The sequence below is a fragment of the Lingula anatina genome, chromosome 1 (genome assembly GCF_051362555.1).
Source record: "Lingula anatina isolate TDL-2025a chromosome 1, LinAna3.0, whole genome shotgun sequence".
Classification (NCBI taxonomy): domain Eukaryota; kingdom Metazoa; phylum Brachiopoda; class Lingulata; order Lingulida; family Lingulidae; genus Lingula; species Lingula anatina.
The window spans coordinates 50879828-50903076 of NC_141767.1; the positions used below are offsets into that span (position 1 = coordinate 50879828).

Below are 23249 nucleotides of genomic sequence, written 5' to 3' on the forward strand. Positions count from 1 at the left end.
CTCCGTTAAGGTCTCTCTTTCGTCGTAGTCAGGCTATAAAGATGTCAATCTCTCGCTTGATGTGAAAAGCACTCAAGTATCTTTATTTTATTCACCTTAACGATAACAAAGAACAAATCAGATGGTCACTAATGAGCTTCTTTCATGTGAACAGATCAATTGTATCGCGGTTCAAGACTGATAAATCTATTTCATTGAGCACAGAGCGGTACACGAATTTTAAGGGCCTACGTGCACTAGCTGAATCAATTAACCACTAAATAAAATATGTACGTGGATAAATGCAAACATTTTATTGTGCTGGTCCAAAGTGCACACAGTCTCTAATTAATTATCGCCAAGGTCTACATACGTATACCATTTCGCGATCACTACAAAAATAAACTTTTAATTACAATCGAAACACCACACCAATTTTACGGCACAGGCAACACCAAGACCACCTACCATTACCAAATATTGCTTGAATTCTTATCCATGTTGCGGTGCACAGCGTGCATTTCTGCTCTTGGGTATTTCAGTTGCTCTGGCGAGAAAGGCATATAGTAGTTTGTCCCTTGCTGCAGAACTGCTAAGAAATGATCGGCCTCAGCAGCCACTCAGAAGACAAATTTTGCACATGCGACGAGCACGCCGACGACAATTGATTGACGTTCCGTGGGCGGATTCCGGTATATAATTATATTCTTTAGAGGCCATGAACGCTGAGCTATGACTGGGTGGTTTAAATGACTACATTTTAATCATTTTCACGACAATGGAGTTGGTCCAGACGATAAAGGGGTTGATTCTCCTCTGCAATGCTTACTCCAATTCATGAAACAGGTGCTCAGTAGGATTAATACCAGGACTCAAAATCGGTTGCCCCATCTTCAGAAAACCGTGTTTCTGCAAAAAATCACTCACCAGACGAAAACTGTGAGCAAGTGCGCATGTCTTGTCGCGATGATAAACTAGAAAAGCACTCAGAGAGCGCAGACTTCCGCCAAGAAAATAATTAACTTATAATTAACCAATGCTTAATTAATTAATGTGTTATCACCAAAATCAATTACTTTTTGTTTGTCTATTTCTGACGTATCCTGAAAAAAATAATCAAAGTCCACCCATTTTCGAGCTAGAGTGGTGACGAGCAAAAAGACGAACAGACAAACTGAGGTGAAAACATTACCTCATCTAATTGTTCATGATTTTAAGACTGAAGCTAGTTAGACGCCCTTCACACAGGGCTACGACCTTTGTGCCTTTTTTTATGCAGCTGTAGGCAGGAGGCCGTAAACCTGGTGGGTCCGCCCCTGGCTGACACAATACAGAAGGTTACAACAGCCGACTTATGCAAGAACCGCGACTAGAAAAAGAAGGATCGTTCTATAATAACCTATGCATGGAGCCAGCGATGTTAGATTAATTCTACTAAAGGGTTAATTGGTCCAGGATTTGCGAATTAAAGATCTATTGGAGAATAGGCAAGTTTAGAGGATGTCTTAAAGCTAGCTGTGACCCTACGTTTCTTTGCCACTGGCGAAAAGTGCCTTTGCTCTCAAAGCAATTTGTTTGACTCCAAATCCGACTGTTTGTGCAATTTGATAAACAGATCATCATGTAAAATAAAAGTAAGGTGATGCAACAAAGTAGTTCACGGAAAGCAGAAGAGAAGCAGAAGCATTTACAAAGTAGTCGAAATGCTGGCTTGGAGACACCGCAGTCAAAATAACCAGCGTTCAATGGGTGGAAATGGTCAACCAAGGAAGGTACCATGAGGGGAGTAGCATTGTAGATAGACTTTGGGTCAAAAAGGTTGCCCCACCATTAGTCCTATGTGTTGCTATCGAAATCACTGTGGAAAATCATCTTTAAGGGGGGCGTTTGTTCTTAATTTGAATAAATGGTATAGTTATGGACATCTTTACCGGTATTTGGGCTTTTTTAACCCTAAGTCATGTTAAATATGGTGTATGGAACAAAAACACTATTTAAAACGGTTTACAGCTCCCATACGATCATTTGTAAGCAAAAGCACATAGGATTGAAGGTGGGACAACTTTTTTAACCAAGGGTGTAGAGTCAAAATTCCATCTAATAATTACGTGGAGAACAGTGGCCGATCACTGTGCATCAATTCTGCAACCAAGGCAAAAAAAACCTCCTCTCAGCTCCCTTTCAGCAACCAACTTCCTTTGCTATCTTTGTGCTGTTATTTCAAACCTGTTAAAGAATTTACCGTAGACCGTTAACTAACAAGGTCTTTAGCGTTATTAAAAAAAAAAACAAATGCTTGTCAAACTGGATATTTGTGCATTCTAAATATCATTATTTACAAACTTGTACCTTATATGTCCGAGAGAAACATCAATACAAAACATTCTTAAAGTCTTATAAGGGTGGTCAAAGGTTCATTGCTAAGGCCGATAAAGAAGGGAAATCTCTTTGGTCTTTTTTGACCTTTTTATACAAAGCGTTACAGTAATAAACAAGATGCTGAACTAAAAAGACCTTAATATTGAAACAACTTTTCACGCGTTATAAAAGATGGTGAATCCGAGATAGTGAATGCTTACTAGACTTTACGGGATTCTGCGCGATAACCTTTGTATGTGTCCTCGATCTATAACTACGGTTTTCTAAGATGATAATAACGAGATTAAAGTTCGCTGGCATCCTTTGTTTGCTTTCAAAACACCATCCAATCAATTAAGTGCTGTATAGGTAAGGGAAGTTTATAGAATGATCAGATTTGAGGACACAGTCATTTGACATATCTGGAAGCGACGTTAAATTTTTTTATTGTTTCTTCAACAATGTGGATATTAGAGAATTTTTTAATCATACCGTAGTTAGTAGCACGTTTAGATACAGGCTTTCTTGTGTCTGTATGGCATCTGCTGATAACATTGAGAAAGTAGTTTGTAAACACTCATGCGGTCTGATCTGTGATCTAGTCTAAGGGTTCCCATAGGCTAGGCGATAGATGGGTTATTTCTTTAGGCATACCATGCTGTCTTTATAGTAAATGTGGAATTTTTTGCGTACATAAATACATGTATGGATATGTAAAGCATATGTAAAGCACTTAGGCACATGCACCATTCATCAAAAGTGTCTACCATCACAAGGACATCTTGGGACTACAAGTATATAGGCTACATGAGTACGTCGAGGAATTCCGATCCAGACTGCCATTACGTCACTGTGGCAATCATCATCATCAAAACAACTCTGCTGGTCTCCTGCACTGTTACACCAATTGAGGCAACCCATACCATCGTGCCTCTCTAGATTAAATATTTTTTTCATTTGATTAATATACCAAGTGCATCAATCCAATTATAGTGCTATGAGACGTGATCATTTAAGTCCCTGATGATTGGGATTAGAAGTATTATACAGCATAATGCCAGACAACACACATATTTGGGATATTTTATCTCATTATCTAAGTAATCCATCACATTCTATACGTAACTAAGAAGTGAGAACATCAAATGTTATCATTCAGAAAACGTAAAATGGCTTACCATTTAATAGAATTTTCTTTGGAAAGGTAACTTTATTATTCACTCCGCGTAATATTTAATCTTCAAAGAATTCACCAGGGGTTTACTGGCAGTATATGGTTGCAACTCCAACTCAATGACAATGAACATGATAGTCAAACCAATACGTTTATGTCAAAACTAATTGATTTGCTCAACAAATCAAATTGAAATTTCAGGAAAAAAGTTGTAGGGCCCACTCTGTAAATTTCGGGTTCAAAAGTTTTACTGAAACCTGCAGTCGTAAATGAAAGCAAACTCTGCAATTTGTCTTTTCAGCATATATCTGGCTCTGTTAGATTCATTCTATTGATCTCGCTTTGCTTTCATAAAAGATCCTAAGAGTCGAACAGTCTTTATAGAAAGTTAAGGATATAATATACCACTCAATCGAAAGTTCACCGAGGCACTCTGTTGGAACCAGGCTCAACGCATGCGCAAATACATGTATCTTTATAGATGGAAAGTAATTGTCCCCGCTTTAGTTATCTGTTATCGTTGGTTTATTTATGTTATGCGATCACCTTTTAAAGCCCAGTAGAAAAGCAGCAGCACTGGAATATGTTCTTGTCACCAGGGCTCCGTATCTCGAAAGGTTCGCTATGTTGCGCACGTGCGTTAGTGTCTCGATTCCATAACCGATTCTATTTCGAGATACGGGGCCATGGAATCGAGACACTTGCTCACGTGCGCAACATAGCGAACCTTTCGAGATACGGAGCCCCAGCAAAGCTCTCTTTTACCACACACCCATCAAACACAGAACGTTATTATAACGTTACCATTAGGTTTATGGTAACGTTATGGTTACTTTATAAAACGTTCTGTGTTTGCAGGGTACAGCCTATGGCTCCTGTTGTGCATTCTTACTGTATTGAAGTCTGGCGCGTCCTTTTGGCAAAGCAATGGAATTTTCAAATTCAAAATGTGCAAGTTTTAAACTTAACTGCTTACTGGGTGAATAATGAAACATAGATAGAGTAAAATGTAGCATAATATACATGTACTAGTAGTAATGCATGCATTCTGTATATTTTTGCCCAGAAAGATTGGTGCACCTCGTCATATTGTGAATTTTCCGTAAATCATAGTGTAACCAGACAAACACAGCTGTCACTGCATAAACGTTTATTGAGATACTGGTATCATAAGTATAAGGCTTCCAGATTTGCATCCTGTAAGAACAATAAACAATATGAATTTATTCTAAATAATATTTAACTTCTGACTCTTAATAATATACAATTACAACATGTGTTTATTTAAATCAAACACTATAATACAGTACAAAGCAGCTACTTTTATCTGAGACCGTGTAATTACTGAATGTATTATATATATATATAACCATCTACAATATTTCAACAGTACACGTACCATGTATGTCAACTTATAGTTCACACTGCAGACACATTCTTATCATACAGGTCACCAACCTATAATATAAGCACATCTTAACTATTTTTTCCAGACGTACCATTATTGAATGATTATTCTCACTACACCAGTATATTCAATGATATCTAATATACACATTCTTCTCATTAAACTTTTAAACTTACACTATTAACTATATATTAACACAATACACGTAAACTTAAATTCAAATTATAGTATAACGTAAAACTCCCTGTTCTTTATGCACTGCTAACAATAAAAAAATCCAGTAATATGTTCTAAACATGAATTATACTATAAAACAATGTAAACTTACATTGTTGCCAACTTTTTTACTTTATACACTGTATGCTAGCTGCCCAGGTAGAAACTCAACTGCAAGGTAATGCTGTCTTAGCTAAATCCTCAACTTGACAGTGTGGCCATAAGTAGAGGCTATGCCATGCCAGCAAACTCCTTTACTATTCAGCTGTCCTGCTACACAGACCAACTCCCAACTCACAAGTGGTGTCCTAGTATATCTGACTTACACCTCACTGTCCACTAGGCCATATGACTGGTGAGTAGTACTCTAATCAACGCTCTGATAATCATACACTAAGTGTTAGGAGCAATGACATGTGACATATGGAAACACATGCTTTCTATTGGGTACAATAATAACTATTTTGCATATGACTTAAAACATTGCAAATATCTAAGATGTAAGTGAAACGAGCGAGGAAAATGACTATTTTGTCATGTGGCATACTGTTGATAAGGGATAAACAGACTTTGTTGTCGATTTTTGCCTGCTCATGTCGTAATTTATATAAATGTACTGGGAGTTATTTGTTTTAAAGCTATATTTTGTCCACGCATTGTCCACATGTGTATCTTTGCTTTAACCAAAATGTTCTGTTGGTGGAAAAAATATGTAGCTGTTCATATTCAACCACAAAAACCACATGACTCCTTTGGGCCACTAAAAAGAGTCTGAAAACCGCACCGTGATCTGTTAGTGAGGGGATCATGTGTTGGTATTGGGGTTCTTTACCATACGTCTCGCTCTGCACATATTTATGCCTCCTCATTAACAAGCGAAATAAAGGAAAAACACAAATATGGTGTTCGAAATTTAGCCGGTGAAGTACACTTTTATTGAAAGCCCCCCCCCCCCCCCATCCCCCCCCATCCCCCCCCCCCCCCCCCCCCCAGTAAAAGAATAGTGTAAAGTAATAACGTAGCATTAGAAAATATTGAATCAATTAAGTTACGTAATGTTATAGCATAAATAATAAATATCCAGACAAATAATGCACGTATTTTCATTTGGGGGGTTGCTGACGCTCTAAACTTATTTCCAGCAGTCTGCCTTTCAGACTGGCGGAAAATTCGATTTGAATGTTGGGCCTATAGTTCTTCAACTATGGATCTGGCAGATTTGGTCCGTATTCCTCTAGCCATGAGGAAAACACTGGCACATCCATCATTAGTAAGGCAGTGTCTATCTGCATAATCGCCCGGATTGACAATGCCACTAATAACTCTTCTCCGTGGAATTCTGTTTATGGCTTTCCTGTTGATATGCTTGAGGATGCCTGGCCATTTCTGTCTTTTTAAGGCCTGTGTCCATTTAAGCGATCGCCTGGTTTCTAATTTCTATGCCAGTGGCAAAGAATAGTTTGATGAATTTGATTGTATCCAGATATATACTAAAATGGTAGAGATGAGGCGAAAACAGTTTTATATGCTCTGACTAAACGACATGTTTTTACATACCCATATGAGTTAGGGTGTTATACCGTGGAAACAGATCTATGAAAAGTGTCCAATTTAATACTAGTTTATATCAAGCACCAATAGATGAAGAGCAATAAGCAATATATTTAATGCTGTAGCATATTGGCCCATTGATAAAAAACTGAAACGGCAGCGGCAGCAGTTTGAGATACAGATGGCATGAAACCACTTTAGAAAACAAACGCTGCTTCTTACTTGGTTCCAGTGAAGCAATGTCAAATATAGACTTATATGAATGGTTACTTTTTGGTAGGATCAGTTTTCCGCAGTATTTCTAATCTGAATGGTATAATGATACACTTCCATTAACCGTGATGAGGAGTTTCCGACAGTTGCTTCGAAATATTTAAATGCTTACTTCGACTTCTACTCTCGAACAATATCACTCTGAACCTGCATTAAGTTGAATTGCGATTTCAAGTGTAGTTCACAACTGAGTGATTTTTCGGCAACTTTACTACTAAGGCCTCAATATCTGAGAATAGAAATGAACGAAAGCGATATATAACACGTTTAACTAGCGAACTGGAAATCATTTCAATTTCCCGAAATTAAGTTCTTTGAAACGCAATAATGTCAGAAGCTTTAGCAAAATGTTGATTGGCGTTTTAACGTAATCAAATGACCATTTGGAATCCCACCTCAGTTGCTGTCATTCCCCTCAGATTTCTGTCTGACATTTAGATTAGGAATAAATATGGATGCGTGAATGTCAGAAACACTCATCAGTTGCTCTCATCTCATATTTGTTTCTCATCCTGGGGTGCACGGTCCACATATTCCTTTGCAAACAAATTGTCAATATGGTGCTCGAGATCAGATGAAATCAATTACTACAAATTCATAGAGATGAAAATAAGAATGCGAAGTCTTTTGTAGCTGACAGAATTCAATTTTCTGTCATTTTTCAATTCGCTTTCAAGCAGTTATCCGATCATCTGTCGGTGTTTCATTTTTCCGAGTGACAGGTGGTTGAGGGGTTTCTGGCCGTTTACTCTTGAAGCAAGTGCCATAAAAGGAAGTCTAAACCAAGCATCATTTTTATCACGTACTCGCATTATTTCTTTTTTATTTGCTTAGTTTGAAAGCAAAATATATGTTCGTTCTACTGTAGTCAATAACGTACTCAGCTGTACAAGTGCAACATTAAGGTCAAATTACTCAGTGGAAGTCGTTTATTATATGCGGGTAATAATTACATCAAACTGTTACGAAAACTTTGGCTATGATATACCGCGTTACACTGCGTATCTCACCCAAACCCAATAAAGAGGTGCAATTGAGGTCGCAGGCATGCTCTTAAAATATTAAGTGCACAGATTGCAAACTATGTTTAATAATTTTAGGGTGCGACATGAAGAAGTTGGTACCAAAGTTTCAGTTTCCTGGAACCATTAATAATAAAAAAATAATTCATCGACTATCCCCAAAAAGGAACATACGTTACTGTCTCAAATGCAAAACGTCCAGCTGTGAAACCTTTTACTCACTTTGAAAATTCAATCGTCAATGGTTTTGATCTTTTTAAAAAATTATAATATTCTTCTGTATAGAGCAGTTAATTGTTTTGAGCGATTTTAGTTTGCTTGTCACTGAATATAAAAAAAACCCTATCGACAGTAAAATAAGCATTATATAAATTATTTTTCCCCTCGTGATCCAAATATTATATAAGAAATGTCAAACTATCATGGAATCACAATATATTTTTCGGTCAGCAACAGAAAACACCGTTTTCTGTTGCACCAAGTACTGGAACAAAATGAAACTTTTTGACAATTTTTCATGGGGAACATAGTATTAGCCATGACACAAAATCCATTGAGTTACAGTTTAAATATTTATATAAATACATCCTTACGTCATGTATAATTTACCATGAGTGAATCACTACAAAATATATCGGAACGCGGTATAAAATTTAAAATTAAATGACCCGGAACATACGTTACCATACGTTTCCGGAACATACATTACCATTAATGTTAAGACATGGTAAAAAATAAAATTTGAATTTAAATTGAGACAGTCGTGGATTTTTGTTCTATACACATATATGTTTTTAAAAATTGAATACAACTTTGAATTCATACAATTTTATTTTTGTACACTTCAGCATGTGAAATGCACCTCTGTATTGGGTTTGGGTGATCTGCGTTTTACAATATGCCTGGCCTGTTTTTGGCTTTGATTCAAACATGCTGTAGACGTTCTCACCTCCAGGGGAAAGATACAGTCCAGCGTATGTCATGTTGAAAGATAACATGTTAACAATATGTACCTCTGCCAGAGCAGGTACTTTATCCCTGCTTCATCCATTAAATATTGAATATTAAGCGAGAAGACAACAGGTGCCGTTTACGAAGGACTGGCATGTCCCCGGAAAGGATGGAACCCACGTCCTCCTGCACCGCTGGCGGGCAAAGACACCCGGTAGTATACAGTTTGCCATTCGATATAAAACGCCAATAATAAAATCAACGCATCTTTACGTTGGATATTAGATAATGACTTAACCGCACGTGGGTTAATTTGAAAAAAGGGGATTAAATATGTTTCAAAGACAGTTCACATACCACAATACAAACATAATACAAAGGTTTTAGTGAGATTAAAAAGAAGCAAAACCATCACGCTGCGAAATGAACGCAGTTTCAAACACACAAACATACACACAAATGAACTTCACTGAGTAGTATTACGCAAACAAAGTAACTACCAGCAAACTCAGCTGAATAAATATGTAACATACAGCATGTAATGGATAAATCAAAGCAGGATAGTAAATCAAAATAATCAGACTTTGTATCTTTTATTGGTAATAAGAATTACGTAGAATAAAATTTACCGCCCTGCGTAGCCATAGCATGCCAAGTTAGAGTCAGTGCAGTGCAGTATGGTGGAAATGTCAAGCTGTCTTTGATCTAAAGGTCTCCAGGTGTTGGGGGCGTGCATCTGGTATGCGAGATTTATGTAGAACGAAGGGTTTCACTTTACATCCATCGATGATATTGTATTGGTAAATTTCGACTCACATGTGGAAAAATCCAACACAAACACTTTTAAGGTAAGCCTTACGTTTACTTTTTATTCTCATTGGTGCTGACAAGAAAATATTACAACAACTCAAACAAAATATATCTCCCAAATCTAATTTGGCACAGTGCTTTCATAAATGTGTTCAAAATAGGAATACAAAGATGATTGTAAAAAATTCATAACAGTGCAATTAAAACAAAATAAAAGGCACGGTGTACCCATTTGAATGTACAGTTAAGATAAATAGAATAGGTATATACAATGGGCATCATCCAAGATAGTCCAAACTCACTCTTGCAAATGAGTTTCAGATTAAGCAAGAATTTTAGCTGGAATTGGAGAAGAGAGGGGCCAGAAAAAATGGAGGACCATTGAATGTAGTGTGGCAAAGAATAAAAGCTGACAATTTATCCACAGATATTTTTCATTATATTTTGCATGTCTTTTTTTATATTGCTTTCTAAAATAACATTCCTGGTGCATAGAATTTCACCCTTATTGCTTAAACATTAATCACACTTCCTGTGGATTCTCTGCACTTTTTTTTCCTCAGGTATGACATCAGGCACTGCCATCAGCTTCCTTAAGGTTATATCTGATGATACCCATGTATTGTTAACAATGGCTGGCCCTTATTCAAATACTGTTTTTATCAAAATCAAAAAAGAAAACCAGCCCACACAGATGCAATATCAAAGTTTTGTTCTACAGTACTTACAAATATATAAAAATAATTTTCATAACATGGAATGTTCATATGTCATCTATAAAAAGTTATAAAAAAATGACAAGCTCCTGCCAAGCTTTCATCCAACTTCACAATATCAACCTAATTTTTTGTTTATGTCCCGCAGAACAGAGGCTACCCGTAATTATAATCTAGTTTAAAAAAATTATATATATATATATATATATATATATATATATATTGTCATAAAAAAGGACCCATATTTTCTATTATTTTGAGTGATTCTTTGGGTCATCCACAGTCTCTCCATTGTCGTTGAATTGCATATCCATATATGCCCCCTCAGCTGAAGTGTTAGCTACCTTATTTTCAAGTCTGGACTTGGATCTAGAAGATCTAGACTTTCTCTTTTTTCTCTTTGGCTGTTGTTCCTGTACCTTTGACACATACACTTGCATTTGGTTGTGCAGTTCTTCTTTCCTTCTTTTTAACTCTTCTTGCTGAATTTCTTTTCTTTTTCTGTTTTCAAGAATCTGTGTACAAAGTTCCTCATACTTTTTGCAATTTTTAGCAAGTATCTTCTTGCGTTTATATATCTGTCCAAAACAAATTAATATTGTCATGTGTAGGACCAGTGTGTTCTCCATATAAGTAATATATATTGTTTAAATATCTGGGAGGGGGGGGGAGTTCTGAGCTAACTGCCCTTTTTGCTGAGTTAAATTTGGTATAGGCACATGGAGGTTTCATGGTGAAAAGTCCACTTTTTCAGAAATAAAATGCACCTTTGAGATTGCTGGCAACAGGACTGCATATAAATGTTTCTACTTTTACTTTCTTGCAAACAAGTTTCAAAATTTATTTACAGTACAGTACTGTACAGAGTAGCAGGTGCTGATCAAGGTGAACTGAAATCTCTTTACAGGCTTTACTTATACATATTTTATTGAAATCAAAGAATAGTCTTTAAAACATACCTTGATGAAGAGCCAGAATACCATAATAACTTGAAAAGCAATTGTGCAGCCTCCAATTATTGCAGCTGATGCTATGTCAAAGGTAAGTGCTGAGTCAGCCTGCAGTAATGCTACAATTGCATTCTCCCCTGCTATCAGAAACTGGATCACAAGGCAACCAATTACAAACAAATCCTGGAAAGATATAGTGATAATAGTAAAATCTAGCCAAGCACAGCATTTTTATTTGAATGAAAATATTGTTATATAGCCATACTCTTTGAAGACCCTTTTGAGTTCTTTGAGTGCTTGCATGCTATAAATTTTGCAAAATGCATCTGGAGTTCTTTGAGTACTTTTTCACTAAAAATTCTGCACTAGAAATGCTGGTTTTTAAAAAGTCATGCACAAGAGCAAATAAATATATTTTAAGTAAATCTGAAGTATCACACTGAATGCTGATGTAAATAATTTAATGGAGTAAAAAGCACTATATTCATATGATTTGAGGCATTATATAATATGTTAAAGTCAAACCAGGACAATTCTAGACTCAAAATCGGCCTAAAATGTGCCAAAAAAACTTTTGTTAAAATCATATGACCATGCTAATGTTCAAACTGAACTTACATTTTTGCAAAACAGTTACAACAATGGCATCAACAGTGGCACTGGCAAGGGCATCAGAGATGATCCAGACAAGCCAATACAGTGATCAGATTATATACAGAAAACTAAAGTCTGTATGTAAAAAGGGTGAAGTGCTCTAGACCTCCTATTGATCTAGTAAGCCTAAAAACAATCAGGAATAGTTGGGCGGTCCTGGTTTGAACACAGTCATACATTTGCTACCAAGTGTTTTGTGCATGTTAATCTTCTTAAACCAGCATGTAGAACACAAGACTCGGCCGTGCTGTATTCGACATACAAACACGTCATGTACGAGTGCGTTCCATGGTCTGTTGCACTCACATTACTCACTAGTGTAGTAGCCAATCAGAGGCCATGGTTTAAGCCAGATACAACACTCGTCGCTGAGCTGTACATAAAAAATTACTTGTGTATTGTCGAGCCGCAGACAGCACAATACACTTGTAATATTTTACTTACAGCTGGGCGACGAGTGTTGTATCTATCACTTACCAAAAATGTAAGGTAGGAGACAGCTGGCAGACTGGAAGTTACAATAAACTTGAAGGCCACAGAAGTCAACAGGAGGGTCAGTGTCACACCAAGTCGGTCATTAGGAGATGCTCTATTTACAGTGAATGATGCAAATGTGAGCAACATAATACAGAACTGAAAATATAATATGAAAAATAATGAATCTTTTAATAAATGCATCTGTTATCAACAACTCCATAATCAAAATACTTTGATTAAATCTACATAGAGAGCTATTTTCAAAATCGCTACCCATGTAAAATCAAACTGTATAAAAATATATATAAATATGTTTTTTTAATCTTTCTATATCAACTTACATACTCACCAAAACCAAGAAAACATTCCAAAAATAAAAGCCTGCTCTTCTCGTAACTTGCACTCCACTTTCATACATAGGGTACACACTTTGATCCCATGATACATGATTATCTGATGAGTTATAAGTGATCTTCTGACTATTCACATAGCACTTCAGTACCCACTGCTGCCTTGCTGGTTAAGAAAAATATCTAAGCTAAAAAATCAGCATTGTTTAAGAACATTTTTCTCATTTAAAAACCTAATATGCATTAACATTGTTTATATAATTACTGGCACTGGTGATAACCATGATGTTTCTCATTATGTGTTAATCTTAAAAGGCATCTGACCTGACCTTTAAAGAAAAAGAAAATACCTGAGAAGTTATCAGTCCTGATTTTATCAATATTGGTCATACTTTTCTCAAACTCCAGCTCAGTGTTGGGCCAGTCAGACATTAGGCGCAGAGTAAGATTCTATAGACACAATGAGAAATATTGAGATTAAATGCATGCAGCAATACTGGTACTTCTTTTTTTCCCAATTATTTTAAGCCAAATTACAAATAAATTTCTGATTGATGTTTGTAATTCTACAAATACTTAAACAAATTATAAAACTGAAATACATCATACTGATACATATATCTTTCAGAAATTTAGCAGGAATCATAAGCAACATAATAAAAAGAACAAAAAATGAATAAAATTACATTAACTTACAAAAGTAAATAATTTTTTTAACCACCTATTAACTGGTGACAGAAAGTAAAAAAAAAAAAAAAATTAAAAGTTTATGACTAGAAATTAATATTCATATGCAAGAATATTTGACTTATTTTTGACATATGACAAGAGTTCATGTCCCCCCAAACTGTCTTACCTGATAATCCAGAGGAAAATCAAATAGTTCCAAATTTTCTTTGAATGTTGCATTGATTCTTATACCTGATTAAAAAAATTCAATAGCATAGTTAAACATGCAATCTCTCTTTGCTTTGCTTTACACATTTATTGCATGAATAACAACATTCTGATCACAACTGCATAATTTGTAATTCTGTTCAGCAAAAATCATTACTTGTCCACTGAGAAACTCAGCTTTACATAGAGCCATTTGATAACAGATATCTGCAGACTTCATCATTTTCTTTATTCAGCATCAGATCTGCAGTAGTACCGTTGACGGATATGCATCAATTTACCTAATATCACAACTGGAATGCCATCCCCATCTTCATATGTCAGCTGATGCATTCTGTTCTTTTTGTACGTGGACACCTCATTTATGACCACGATGCGTGGGTCCCAGTGTTCATCCCAGTCTACATCCTTTTGTTTGTGAAAACAAAATAATATCTTCATTATATTCAAATATATATATATATTTTGTATTTTATTAAGGGTCTAAGTCAAGTTCTACTGCATATATATATACACACACACACACACACACACACACACACACACACACTTCAGCAGAAAGCACTGAGAAACATTGTATCAAATCATTTTCACATACTGCACATATTTGTCAGCCAAAATTACTTCCTTTTGAGTATTTCCACATGCATTTTACACTGCTTGAGGACACCCTAGGATGATTACAAAATATGGCATGATTTCTACCCATTTTAAAATTCTGTGCTGTTTCTGGATAACTGCACTAAGGACTGACCTGTGTTGACACAAGACTAAGATCAGCTGGTATACTACCATGTGAACAGTGTTTTGACTTGATCTTGATCTTAGATAGGTTCAAAAGTGTAACATTTAAAAACAAACTTTCAAATTGAATTAAAAAATTGAACTGAAATAAGGACTATAACTAGCAGATCTTGGGGAAATTATGTTTTATTTATTTATTTGTTTATTTAATTTTTTTTGTCATCACCAAAGCAAATGTTTGCAAATCAAGTTTTACTGTATGTGCTTTTGAAAAATTATTTAATTGTTCTTTTCATATAACCCATATTTGCTGTATATGCTTTTGAAAAATTATTTAATTGTTCTTTTCATATAACCCATATTTGTCAACCAAATTTCCTTCACTTTACCTATTTTATAAGTACCTTACTCTGCATTGGAAAATCCTAGGACTAGAAAGATTTTTTCAATAGTGAGGAATCAGTAAAACTATGTATGGCTATCTGTATGCCAAATTTCAATTCCCTAGTACACATTTTTACTCTGATTAGAAATAAAAAGGAATCACCTTTGCATCTAACTGTGAGCCATCTTTCTGCACCAGTAACGGCTCCTTCCACCTTGCCTCAATGTATACATCAGCTGAAAACTCCTGGTGGGCATCATTGATGTCGCCTACTGCAATAAAACTGGTTCTCAATTCGACAACCACCTAGAAATATAATATCATGCTCAAAACTCGAAAATTGAATTATAATGCTCATTTTTGCCCCAGACGTCATTGTGCTCTACATGTAGCTGCCTAAAAAAAATTAACCTTAAATGCTAGGCAGGTAAGGCCAAAAGGCTGGCATATGTAAGATCGAAAACTGAGGAAAATGCCAAGTAAGCTAGCGGGCCTTCTGCTTCAGGGGCCTGATACTATTACCGAGTATACGGTGTAACATCACTTAAAGAGAATTCCACATCTGATATGTTTGGATTGACACAGCTCATTTAAAAGCAATCTAATCGGAAACCAGTCAGCAAGAGTCACTATAGTGGACACCTACCTTTTCACCACCAAAATATTTTCTATTTCTATGTATTTTTTCACCATCTGTTGTATTTTCCACTATCTTCAGAAGAAGAGCAGTCTGTTTTCTTTGCTCCTCTATCAGCTGAAGTGCTTGTTGTTTCTGCTCTTGTAAAAGATTATCAAGTTGTCCGTCCATTACTCAGCGGTCGACAGGTAATACAATGGGGCATGGCTTCTCTAGTTACCATGGCACAACTGGTCACCGATACAACCATTTTAGCTTGCCCTTTTCATTGATTATTTATAACGTATTGTGCTTTTGTTGAGACCTTGAATTCTGCTTTTGTTACTAGTTTATTTGAATGTGGAAACAATAACAATAAACTTTTCATCGTGAAATTAAGTCTTAGAATCTAAAGCGCAACTCTTTGTGAGCCATTATAAGCATTATACATGGTTTGACTTCCAAACCAAGTCTATTTAGTAGCATCCATAATATTTTGTTCTATATTAGCATGAGATATAGCGATTCAATGAATGGGAAAGGAAAATGTCAGTTGATCTTGTCTGGACAGTTATGCCCATACCCAAAGTAAAAATTCACAAGTTTATTAAGTATATGATAGAATACAACTTTCTTAAGGTGTGTGTTGGTCTGCTTAAGTAATTTTGCTGCATGAAAGGCATTACAAAACACAAAACAACATCTGTCAAGCCTGAGCTCCATTTTATTCTGATATCTATTTGGTCTTCAGAATACCATTAAAAACACTAATGTCTTGCCCAGTTAAGAAAAACTGGCAGTTGTAGTTCAGTCCCTCAAGAACAATATATACACATGATATATTTCTACTGCAGCAGTCACATCAAAGGTTAAAACTTAAGGCAAGATAAGTGAACAAAAGCCGAGAATAAATTTGAGCACATAAAATACATGCACAGCTCTAATTCATAAATTAGGTAAGGTGGTCAAAATATATACATGTAAATTTGTTTACAGCTTTCTGTACAATTATCTTTATGGTGCTTAAATTAATGAAAATGAATATATTGTAAAATCCTCTGGCGGCACATCAATCTTGCTCTTTCATATGCTTCCATGGCAATGTTATATATCTAGGTTGCAGTAAGCCATGGCGTAACCAGCACATTGCCACATTTAATCACTGACATTTAAAATTTTTCTTACCATACTTCTAACAATTTAGATGCATACCACAGACTTCATTTCACAGATGACAACTCATTCAGGTTCATAAGCTTTGCATGTACAATATTCTACACTTCAATAGAAAAGTTTACCGATAAGGAAAATTGAAACAACTCTGCCCTTTAACAATGAACATGGTTAAAAGGAACAATAATTATATCATCTGCCTGGAACATTAAACCATTTTTAACAGCATGATCTGTTCAAGTACATTTTATGTGTATAATCAGTACCATTATTCATACAGAAAATAAGGACTAGATGGCATGCACAGATGACCTGAAAGGACCCTATACAATATATGCAACATAGATGTAGTCTTGATGACAAAAACAAAACAACAAAAACAGCAGACTATACAAACATAGACCTCACTGGCTCTATCACAAGCTCAGCAAGTCTAATAAAATGTTAATCTAATGTAAATGGCCTTGAATAAATAATGCATTCGTATCTTACTCATTGTTTAATTTCTAGTGTTTTCAACCATGACAAAAATCATTTGGAGGTAGCATGATTTCACAAATACATGAGATTTCCACATAAAGAATTAAAATTATGACAATAATTATAATTGTAACCATAAAGCCATGTTCATTAAAACCATGTAACACTATTAAAATATTCTTGATCACTGGAGGGACAAGGCTAGGCTTCTGTCTAAAATACAGAGGTAGAATAAGGCAAGCAAGAGGTCAATCCATGAAATCCTGTATCTATTTCCTGATTAAAACAGTTGTAAGTGCACCTAGGATTTGAATGAGGTTTGTACAGTCCCTGCTATGAAAAGCAGAGGTCCAACAGGTTTATTACCAAATGTTGATTTACCAGGGATTTAGCTGGAAAATTTCATCACTTAATAATCTAAAAGACATAGTTCAACAATACTACTGGGTATGGTTCTCCCACTACTCCATACTATAAGCCTGTCAATCCCTACTATGTGGCAATTAATTTATCTTTTGTGTACCTTTTAACTCAAATAAATATGCACTCACAAATGTCATTGGTGAATCGAATATTGATTTTTTTTCTAGTGATTTCAATTAATTTCTGTAAATAATCCATAACAATGTATCAATAGTGATGATTCTCCTTAGCATGTTTTCCAGTTAAAAATCAATGAACAATTGTTTAATTCTTTGATTTGATAAACAGAAAATAGGTAGAAAAAAGAAAAAAATAAGGGCATCAACAGCACAATCATATCATTTAAACAAAGTCACAAATAAAAGTAACATTCTAAAAACATTCTAAGTATTGTAAAAAAATTGTTGTCCCCATATTATAATTCAATAAAATACATTCTAGGTACTAAAAGAGAAAAGAATTACTACAGAAAAATGTTGGTTAAAAATATGACCTAGAAGTGTGTGTCAGGGCCATAATTATCTTATAATTAATGACTGCTACATGAAGCAATTCCATTAAATTTTTTCTCAATTTGGTGTATTCAAGGTGCAATTCTTTTCAAATTACAAATATCTGTAGACTGGTGTAAATATTTGCATCAGTTTAAATCAAAATCATGTAAAAACCCAAAATAAAGAAATGCTGGTGTAAGTTAAATAATGGTCTGGTGTAAATAATTGGCTGGCTGACTTCACAAGAGAAAGAAAAAGTATAAGAAATTCAATAGCCTGGTCAAATTTATCAGCACATTAACATCACGCATCTGAATTTAAACTTGATTTAAAATATAGAAGACATTAAAATGTCTAATACATTAATACACAATTCCTGACAAAACAAAAAATTGCCTCTTATGTTGGAGCAGTGACCAAAAACAATTAACACCAAGAAGAGCTTTGAAGTTATGACTATACTTGTATCCATTAACGTTTTAAACATAATTTGCTGGCTATAAAAGCTATTAGCTTGGAGTAATTTTGACCATTCATTATCTCTATACATGTCCATCTGAAAAGTATTTAGGAGACTTAGGTGATATGTTCACTAAGGGAGGACAAATTCTCTGTGGTCTAATGCCGGTAGCACTGACAGTGCTGTGCTGGTGTTTTCTATATGGTTCACAGGGCCTGCCTGCTGCTATGCATTACATGTTAAATACCTGCTCCTTCATCCACCCATCCATCCATGTTCATCCAAACTTTCCGTCATGGTTGGACAACTGAAATGTCAGTTCCTGTACATACTAATATTTACACTTTTATGTTCTGTCTCGCTACTTGTACTACTAGCACTGGGTTGACTGGGTGGGTAAGTGAACATTGATATGCCCATTCACCAGCCCATTCATGTGGGCATAGCCCCCACCTCCACTACTACTACTTTTGCTACTGCCTTTGCTCCCCTCATTTGAGTTTATTGCACTTGGGTATGGAATATTCGTGGAGTTGGTGCCACTCGAACGCCGTCTCTTTTTCATTTCATTTTGAAGTGTCTGTTTAATGCACTCGCAAGAGACGCTTTTGCCACTTTTTGATTCTGTGTCCGAGTGATTTTCAAGGTGATTCTCGGTAATGTTGATGTTACTAAGGTTAATGTGGATGTCCTCTTCTCCACTGTCAGTCTCTTGCTGAGAAGATCCATGAGGATCAGTGAGGGGCTGCTGTGAATAGTCAGCTTCCATGTAGTCTGACGCAGTCTGCCTTCGTCGAGCACCTGGCGAATTTTCAAACACCTCATCATCATCTCCCCATGTGTCTTCATGTGTAGACTGATATGCATTTTCCTCACTGTCAAAGAAGGACACTGCATGGAAAGAATCGGGCAGGTCTTGGGAAAGATGCTCCAAAATTTGGCAAAAAGTTGGCCTCTGCTTTGGATAATATTTCCAGCACTTCAGCATTATTTTATATCTGAAATAAATAGACACTGATGAAATCTGCACTCTTCTTGCATTTTACTTTTGCCATTTGTGTATGTTGGGAAACAAATGATACAAATTCAGCAAAAAGTGAAACAGAAACATCTCTGAATACCGAAAGCATTGCTTACTTTTTTCATATCAAGAAACATCCCTGTGGCCTTTGCATTTTTCTTAAAATCTATACAAAACTTTACAAAAGTATAAAAGCATATAAAGCAAACATGTAATGCCATCCTGTTTGGTGATGTAAACTATATCCTCCTTTTGTTTAATCCTGTATAACTTACAACTTGTCTGGGCATCCATCTGGTTTTGGAATGATGTGTCCATCAATGACATATTTCAGGACTTGTTCGTTAGCAAAGCCTTGGTATGGCTGGGCAGCTAGGGTACTCATTTCCCATAACACTACACCAAAAGACCTGTGGAGAATGAATGAATAAAGAATGAATAACTAATTCTACCTGTTCTCATTCTGAAATATTACTTACATTAATCAGTTTTATACTAAAACATGTCTACAGATGAAGGGAGATTAACAGGGTCACCTTCATTTCATATATTCTCTATCTACTTGTTGAAAACAAACTGTTTAGAGAGATTAATATAAAATATGTACTTCCTGTTTGAAGAGATTTGCATTTCTCAAAATTTACAAAGAAATAAATGTAGCAAAAATAAATAAGGGAAATATATAAGAAACATATTCATAGGTTACTTCCTTAGCATCACTCACCACACATCGGATGCATTAGTAAATATGCCATCTTTCAATGACTCGGGTGCCATCCACCTCACGGGTAACAATCCCTTTCCACCTTTTCTATAGTAATCTGTCTCATAAATATCTCTGGTCATTCCAAAATCTGAAAGAAAAATATGTTTATAAACAGTGACTAGACTTAATGAAAAATGTTATTCAATAAACATTCATGTATAAACATTCTTTGGAAAAAAAAAAAAGGTTAAAAAAATATTCTCTTACAAGGAGCATGCAACTATCCTGCTGATCAAAAGTTTGAGAGAGAGAGAGAGAGAGAGAGAGAGAGAGAGAGAGAGAGAGAGAGAGAGAGAGAGAGAGAGAGAGAGAGAGAGAGAGAGAGAGAGAGAGATTACGTTATGCAGTGAAAATGTTTACCTCCTATTTTTACAGTCATATTATCTGACACCATGCAGTTTCTGGCTGCTAAATCTCGGTGGACAAATTTCTTGGCAGATAGGTATGCCATTCCATCAGCTATTTCACCAGTCATTCTTAAGATTTCTGGAAGATCTGGTGGCTGACGCCCCTCATTGTCCTGTGGAGATGTAAAGGCATCATTCATAAAATATCAGAATAAGGAAAAATCAAGTTTAAACAAAGTATTTATATAGATAAATCCATGTTTTGTTAAATGGATGAAGACATACTGATGCTTTTCTTTACTTAAGTTTTATCTATTATGCTGAACAACCATTTTAAATTAGAAACCCTCTCATTTCTAAATAACCACATAATAACATAATTATATATTTCTTATTTTTCACAGGTGCAGACATATACACTGACCGGTTCATCAGGCCGATGTTTCCGAAGGAAATTTTTCAGATCTCCCACAGCCATAAGCTCCATGATCACCAGAGTAGGCTGCCCCTTGGACACCACACCCAGTAACTTCACCACATGGTGGCAGTTAAATGCCTTCATCACTGATGCCTCATTCAGAAACTCTATGCGGTCACGAATCGAGGCATTTTCATTTACAGTCTGGAAACAAACAATTGTAGCTTTCACGTCACATTGGCACAAAATCCATCTATTAACTGCACTCTCTTTTATGCGTGTCAAATTTGATAATTGATAATTTTGACTCATTTTTGTATATAATTTCTGATAAAACCAAACTTATATAAAACATGTTTAATGGTGTAAGTATGCAGACTTAGCGAGTCCTTACCTTCACTGCCACTCGCACTTGTGGCTCTCCCTCTACTATTTCTTTGGCTATACCCTCATAAACCATACCAAAAGATCCCTGGCCAAGCTCTCGAATAAGGGAAATTTTGTCACGGTCCACTTCCCACTCATCAGGTATGTATACTGAGTAGATAAATAATATCATATTATAACCATTTTAAAAGCTTCTAATTTACTTAACTGTCTTCTTATCTAACCAAAATCACAGCCTAGTTTAAAAGGATAACAACTGTTTGTTTGGCCAAAACATGAATTTTTCAGGGGTAAACGATAATTTTCCCATAATAACCAATGATTAATGAATTCATTTTCACATTCAAAATTAGTCCCTGTTTTTTCCTAAAAAGTTTTTTTTTTTGTAATAATCTCTAAAGAGATTATTACAGAGTATAGCCATCTTTGGAGGTCAAATGGTTCAATGACAGGCACAGATTTCAGAATTGCTATAACTGCCATTTTTTTTTTTTTGTGGTAAAAAAGAATAGGTTACATTTCTATGAGTTGTTTACAATGTATTTATTGTGAAATATAGATCTCTTACCAAGAGTTGTTATCCTTTTAAAGTCGGAGAATTACCATTGAAATAATATACCCCTTTCAATTTAACACAAACAAGGCAGCAAAGCTGTCAAATGTACAGACAAAAAACAGAAAACGATGACGCAGAAAATAGGCTACTGTCAATTCTGATGCAATAATACATTGTGCTTAACTGTAAAGTCAATATCAAATCTAATTATTCACAACAGGTAATACTGAAATAAGTAAAATGTGTAGCAAGCATAAGGCTTCAAGTCCATGACAGTTCAAGTTCACACTTTAAAAATGCCAGAATGAGAAAATTGAAAATTTCACAAAAAATTGCACAAATCCAATAAAAAATGATAATCCAAAAGAGCTGGTTCTCCAATTTGAGCTGTATGTCAATCCTAAGAATCATTCTTGTAAGTTAAAAAATGATAAGAAATGCATCTGTCTTTACATAAAAAGTAAATCATGTGATAATCAAATTTCTGTAAATTGAAAAATATTAACTAATACAGTGTGTGAAAAAGAGCTTTTAGGAGTAATGATTGTAATAATGGCATCATCCATAACATTTTTTCCTAAATGTTTGGGGTGGTGCGTAAATGTTTTAGATGTGACTGCATTGGCTGTGGCAGTGAAATATGTATGACTCACCATCTCCAGCACTCAGGTACTCCGGATTACAAGATGTGTACAGGGCATCCACTGGCAGTTGGTTTTTCTTCAGTCTAAATTAAAAAGTCATCTTTAAATAGCAGTGTATCAGAGAAAAAAAAAGCATAACGAATTTCTTTTTGAGATAGATCAACAACATCTGACAGCATCAAAGGCTTATTATTTTGGTAATCAATGGGAAGAAAAAACGATTACTTATCATAGTTTCAAAATAAGTTATGTGAAAGGGATTAATAAATATGCAAAAATATTGACAGGCTGTGTAGCTGCCAGGATGTTGGCAGTAGATTTTACACTAGTTATTTTTGAATAATTATCTCTATAGTACAAGGTATTGAATGTCACATGCCTGTTACAGTCTTGAACGTGAACAAATAGTTTGGCCAGTGCTGACTAACCTGTATTTGACAAAGAGCACCCCAGAAGTTATCACAACTATCACCACCACTATCACCACTGATACCGAGATGATGGCTATGTTGACTGGGGACATGAAAGTATCTGCAGCAGCTGCAAGTA

At 35.4% G+C, this 23249-nt stretch overlaps 3 protein-coding genes and 1 long non-coding RNA gene across 8 annotated transcripts in view; all 4 read right to left on the reverse strand.

Moving 5' to 3' along the window:
* LOC106153691 (alpha-2C adrenergic receptor-like) overlaps window positions 1-909 on the reverse strand; it is a 28334-nt gene extending 27425 nt beyond the window's left edge. For 2 of the 4 annotated variants that reach the window (XM_087000662.1, XM_087000658.1), the window contains exon 1: window positions 454-909. The gene's annotated coding sequence lies outside the window, so the exon portion shown is untranslated. Of the gene's footprint in view, window positions 1-447 lie in introns of all 4 variants that reach the window. The other 2 variants (XM_087000659.1, XM_087000656.1) reach the window with 1 other exon arrangement.
* Window positions 910-4646: 3737 nt separating this feature from the next.
* Window positions 4647-5677, reverse strand: LOC106153690 (uncharacterized). The gene is made up of 3 exons (XR_001237443.2): window positions 5248-5677; window positions 4911-4969; window positions 4647-4708 (listed from the first exon to the last, which is right to left on the reverse strand). It is a non-coding gene; the product is annotated as an uncharacterized LOC106153690 (long non-coding RNA).
* A 4104-nt stretch (window positions 5678-9781) lies between these two features.
* LOC106153689 (uncharacterized) lies at window positions 9782-16075 on the reverse strand. Its single transcript, XM_013527718.2, has 9 exons — window positions 15562-16075; window positions 15078-15221; window positions 14068-14194; window positions 13746-13810; window positions 13240-13339; window positions 12889-13055; window positions 12540-12695; window positions 11418-11591; window positions 9782-11036 (listed from the first exon to the last, which is right to left on the reverse strand). Exons 1-9 carry the CDS (start codon window positions 15721-15723, stop codon window positions 10710-10712), a joined length of 1422 nt encoding a protein of 473 aa, XP_013383172.1. The 5' UTR covers window positions 15724-16075; the 3' UTR covers window positions 9782-10709.
* Window positions 16076-16235: 160 nt separating this feature from the next.
* LOC106153706 (insulin-like peptide receptor) overlaps window positions 16236-23249 on the reverse strand; it is a 33505-nt gene continuing 26491 nt past the window's right edge. For both annotated transcript variants that reach the window (XM_013527739.3, XM_013527738.3), the window contains 8 exons: window positions 23129-23240; window positions 22710-22783; window positions 21508-21650; window positions 21120-21317; window positions 20709-20868; window positions 20307-20436; window positions 19858-19992; window positions 16236-19559 (listed from right to left, as the gene is read on the reverse strand). In XM_013527739.3, the coding sequence (XP_013383193.2) occupies window positions 18935-19559; window positions 19858-19992; window positions 20307-20436; window positions 20709-20868; window positions 21120-21317; window positions 21508-21650; window positions 22710-22783; window positions 23129-23240 (1577 nt within the window). In that variant the 3' untranslated portion in view covers window positions 16236-18934. The remainder of the gene's footprint in view (window positions 19560-19857; window positions 19993-20306; window positions 20437-20708; window positions 20869-21119; window positions 21318-21507; window positions 21651-22709; window positions 22784-23128; window positions 23241-23249) is intronic.

Coding starts and splice junctions, on each gene's coding strand:
- LOC106153689 (XM_013527718.2), bottom strand. CDS start 15,723: ATGGACGGACAACTTGATAATCTTTTACAAGAGCAGAAACAACAAGCA. Junction 15,222..15,561: donor AATATTTTGGTGGTGAAAAG/GTAGGTGTCCAC, acceptor TTATATTTCTAG/GTGGTTGTCGAATTGAGAAC. Junction 14,195..15,077: donor GCTCACAGTTAGATGCAAAG/GTGATTCCTTTT, acceptor CACAAACAAAAG/GATGTAGACTGGGATGAACA.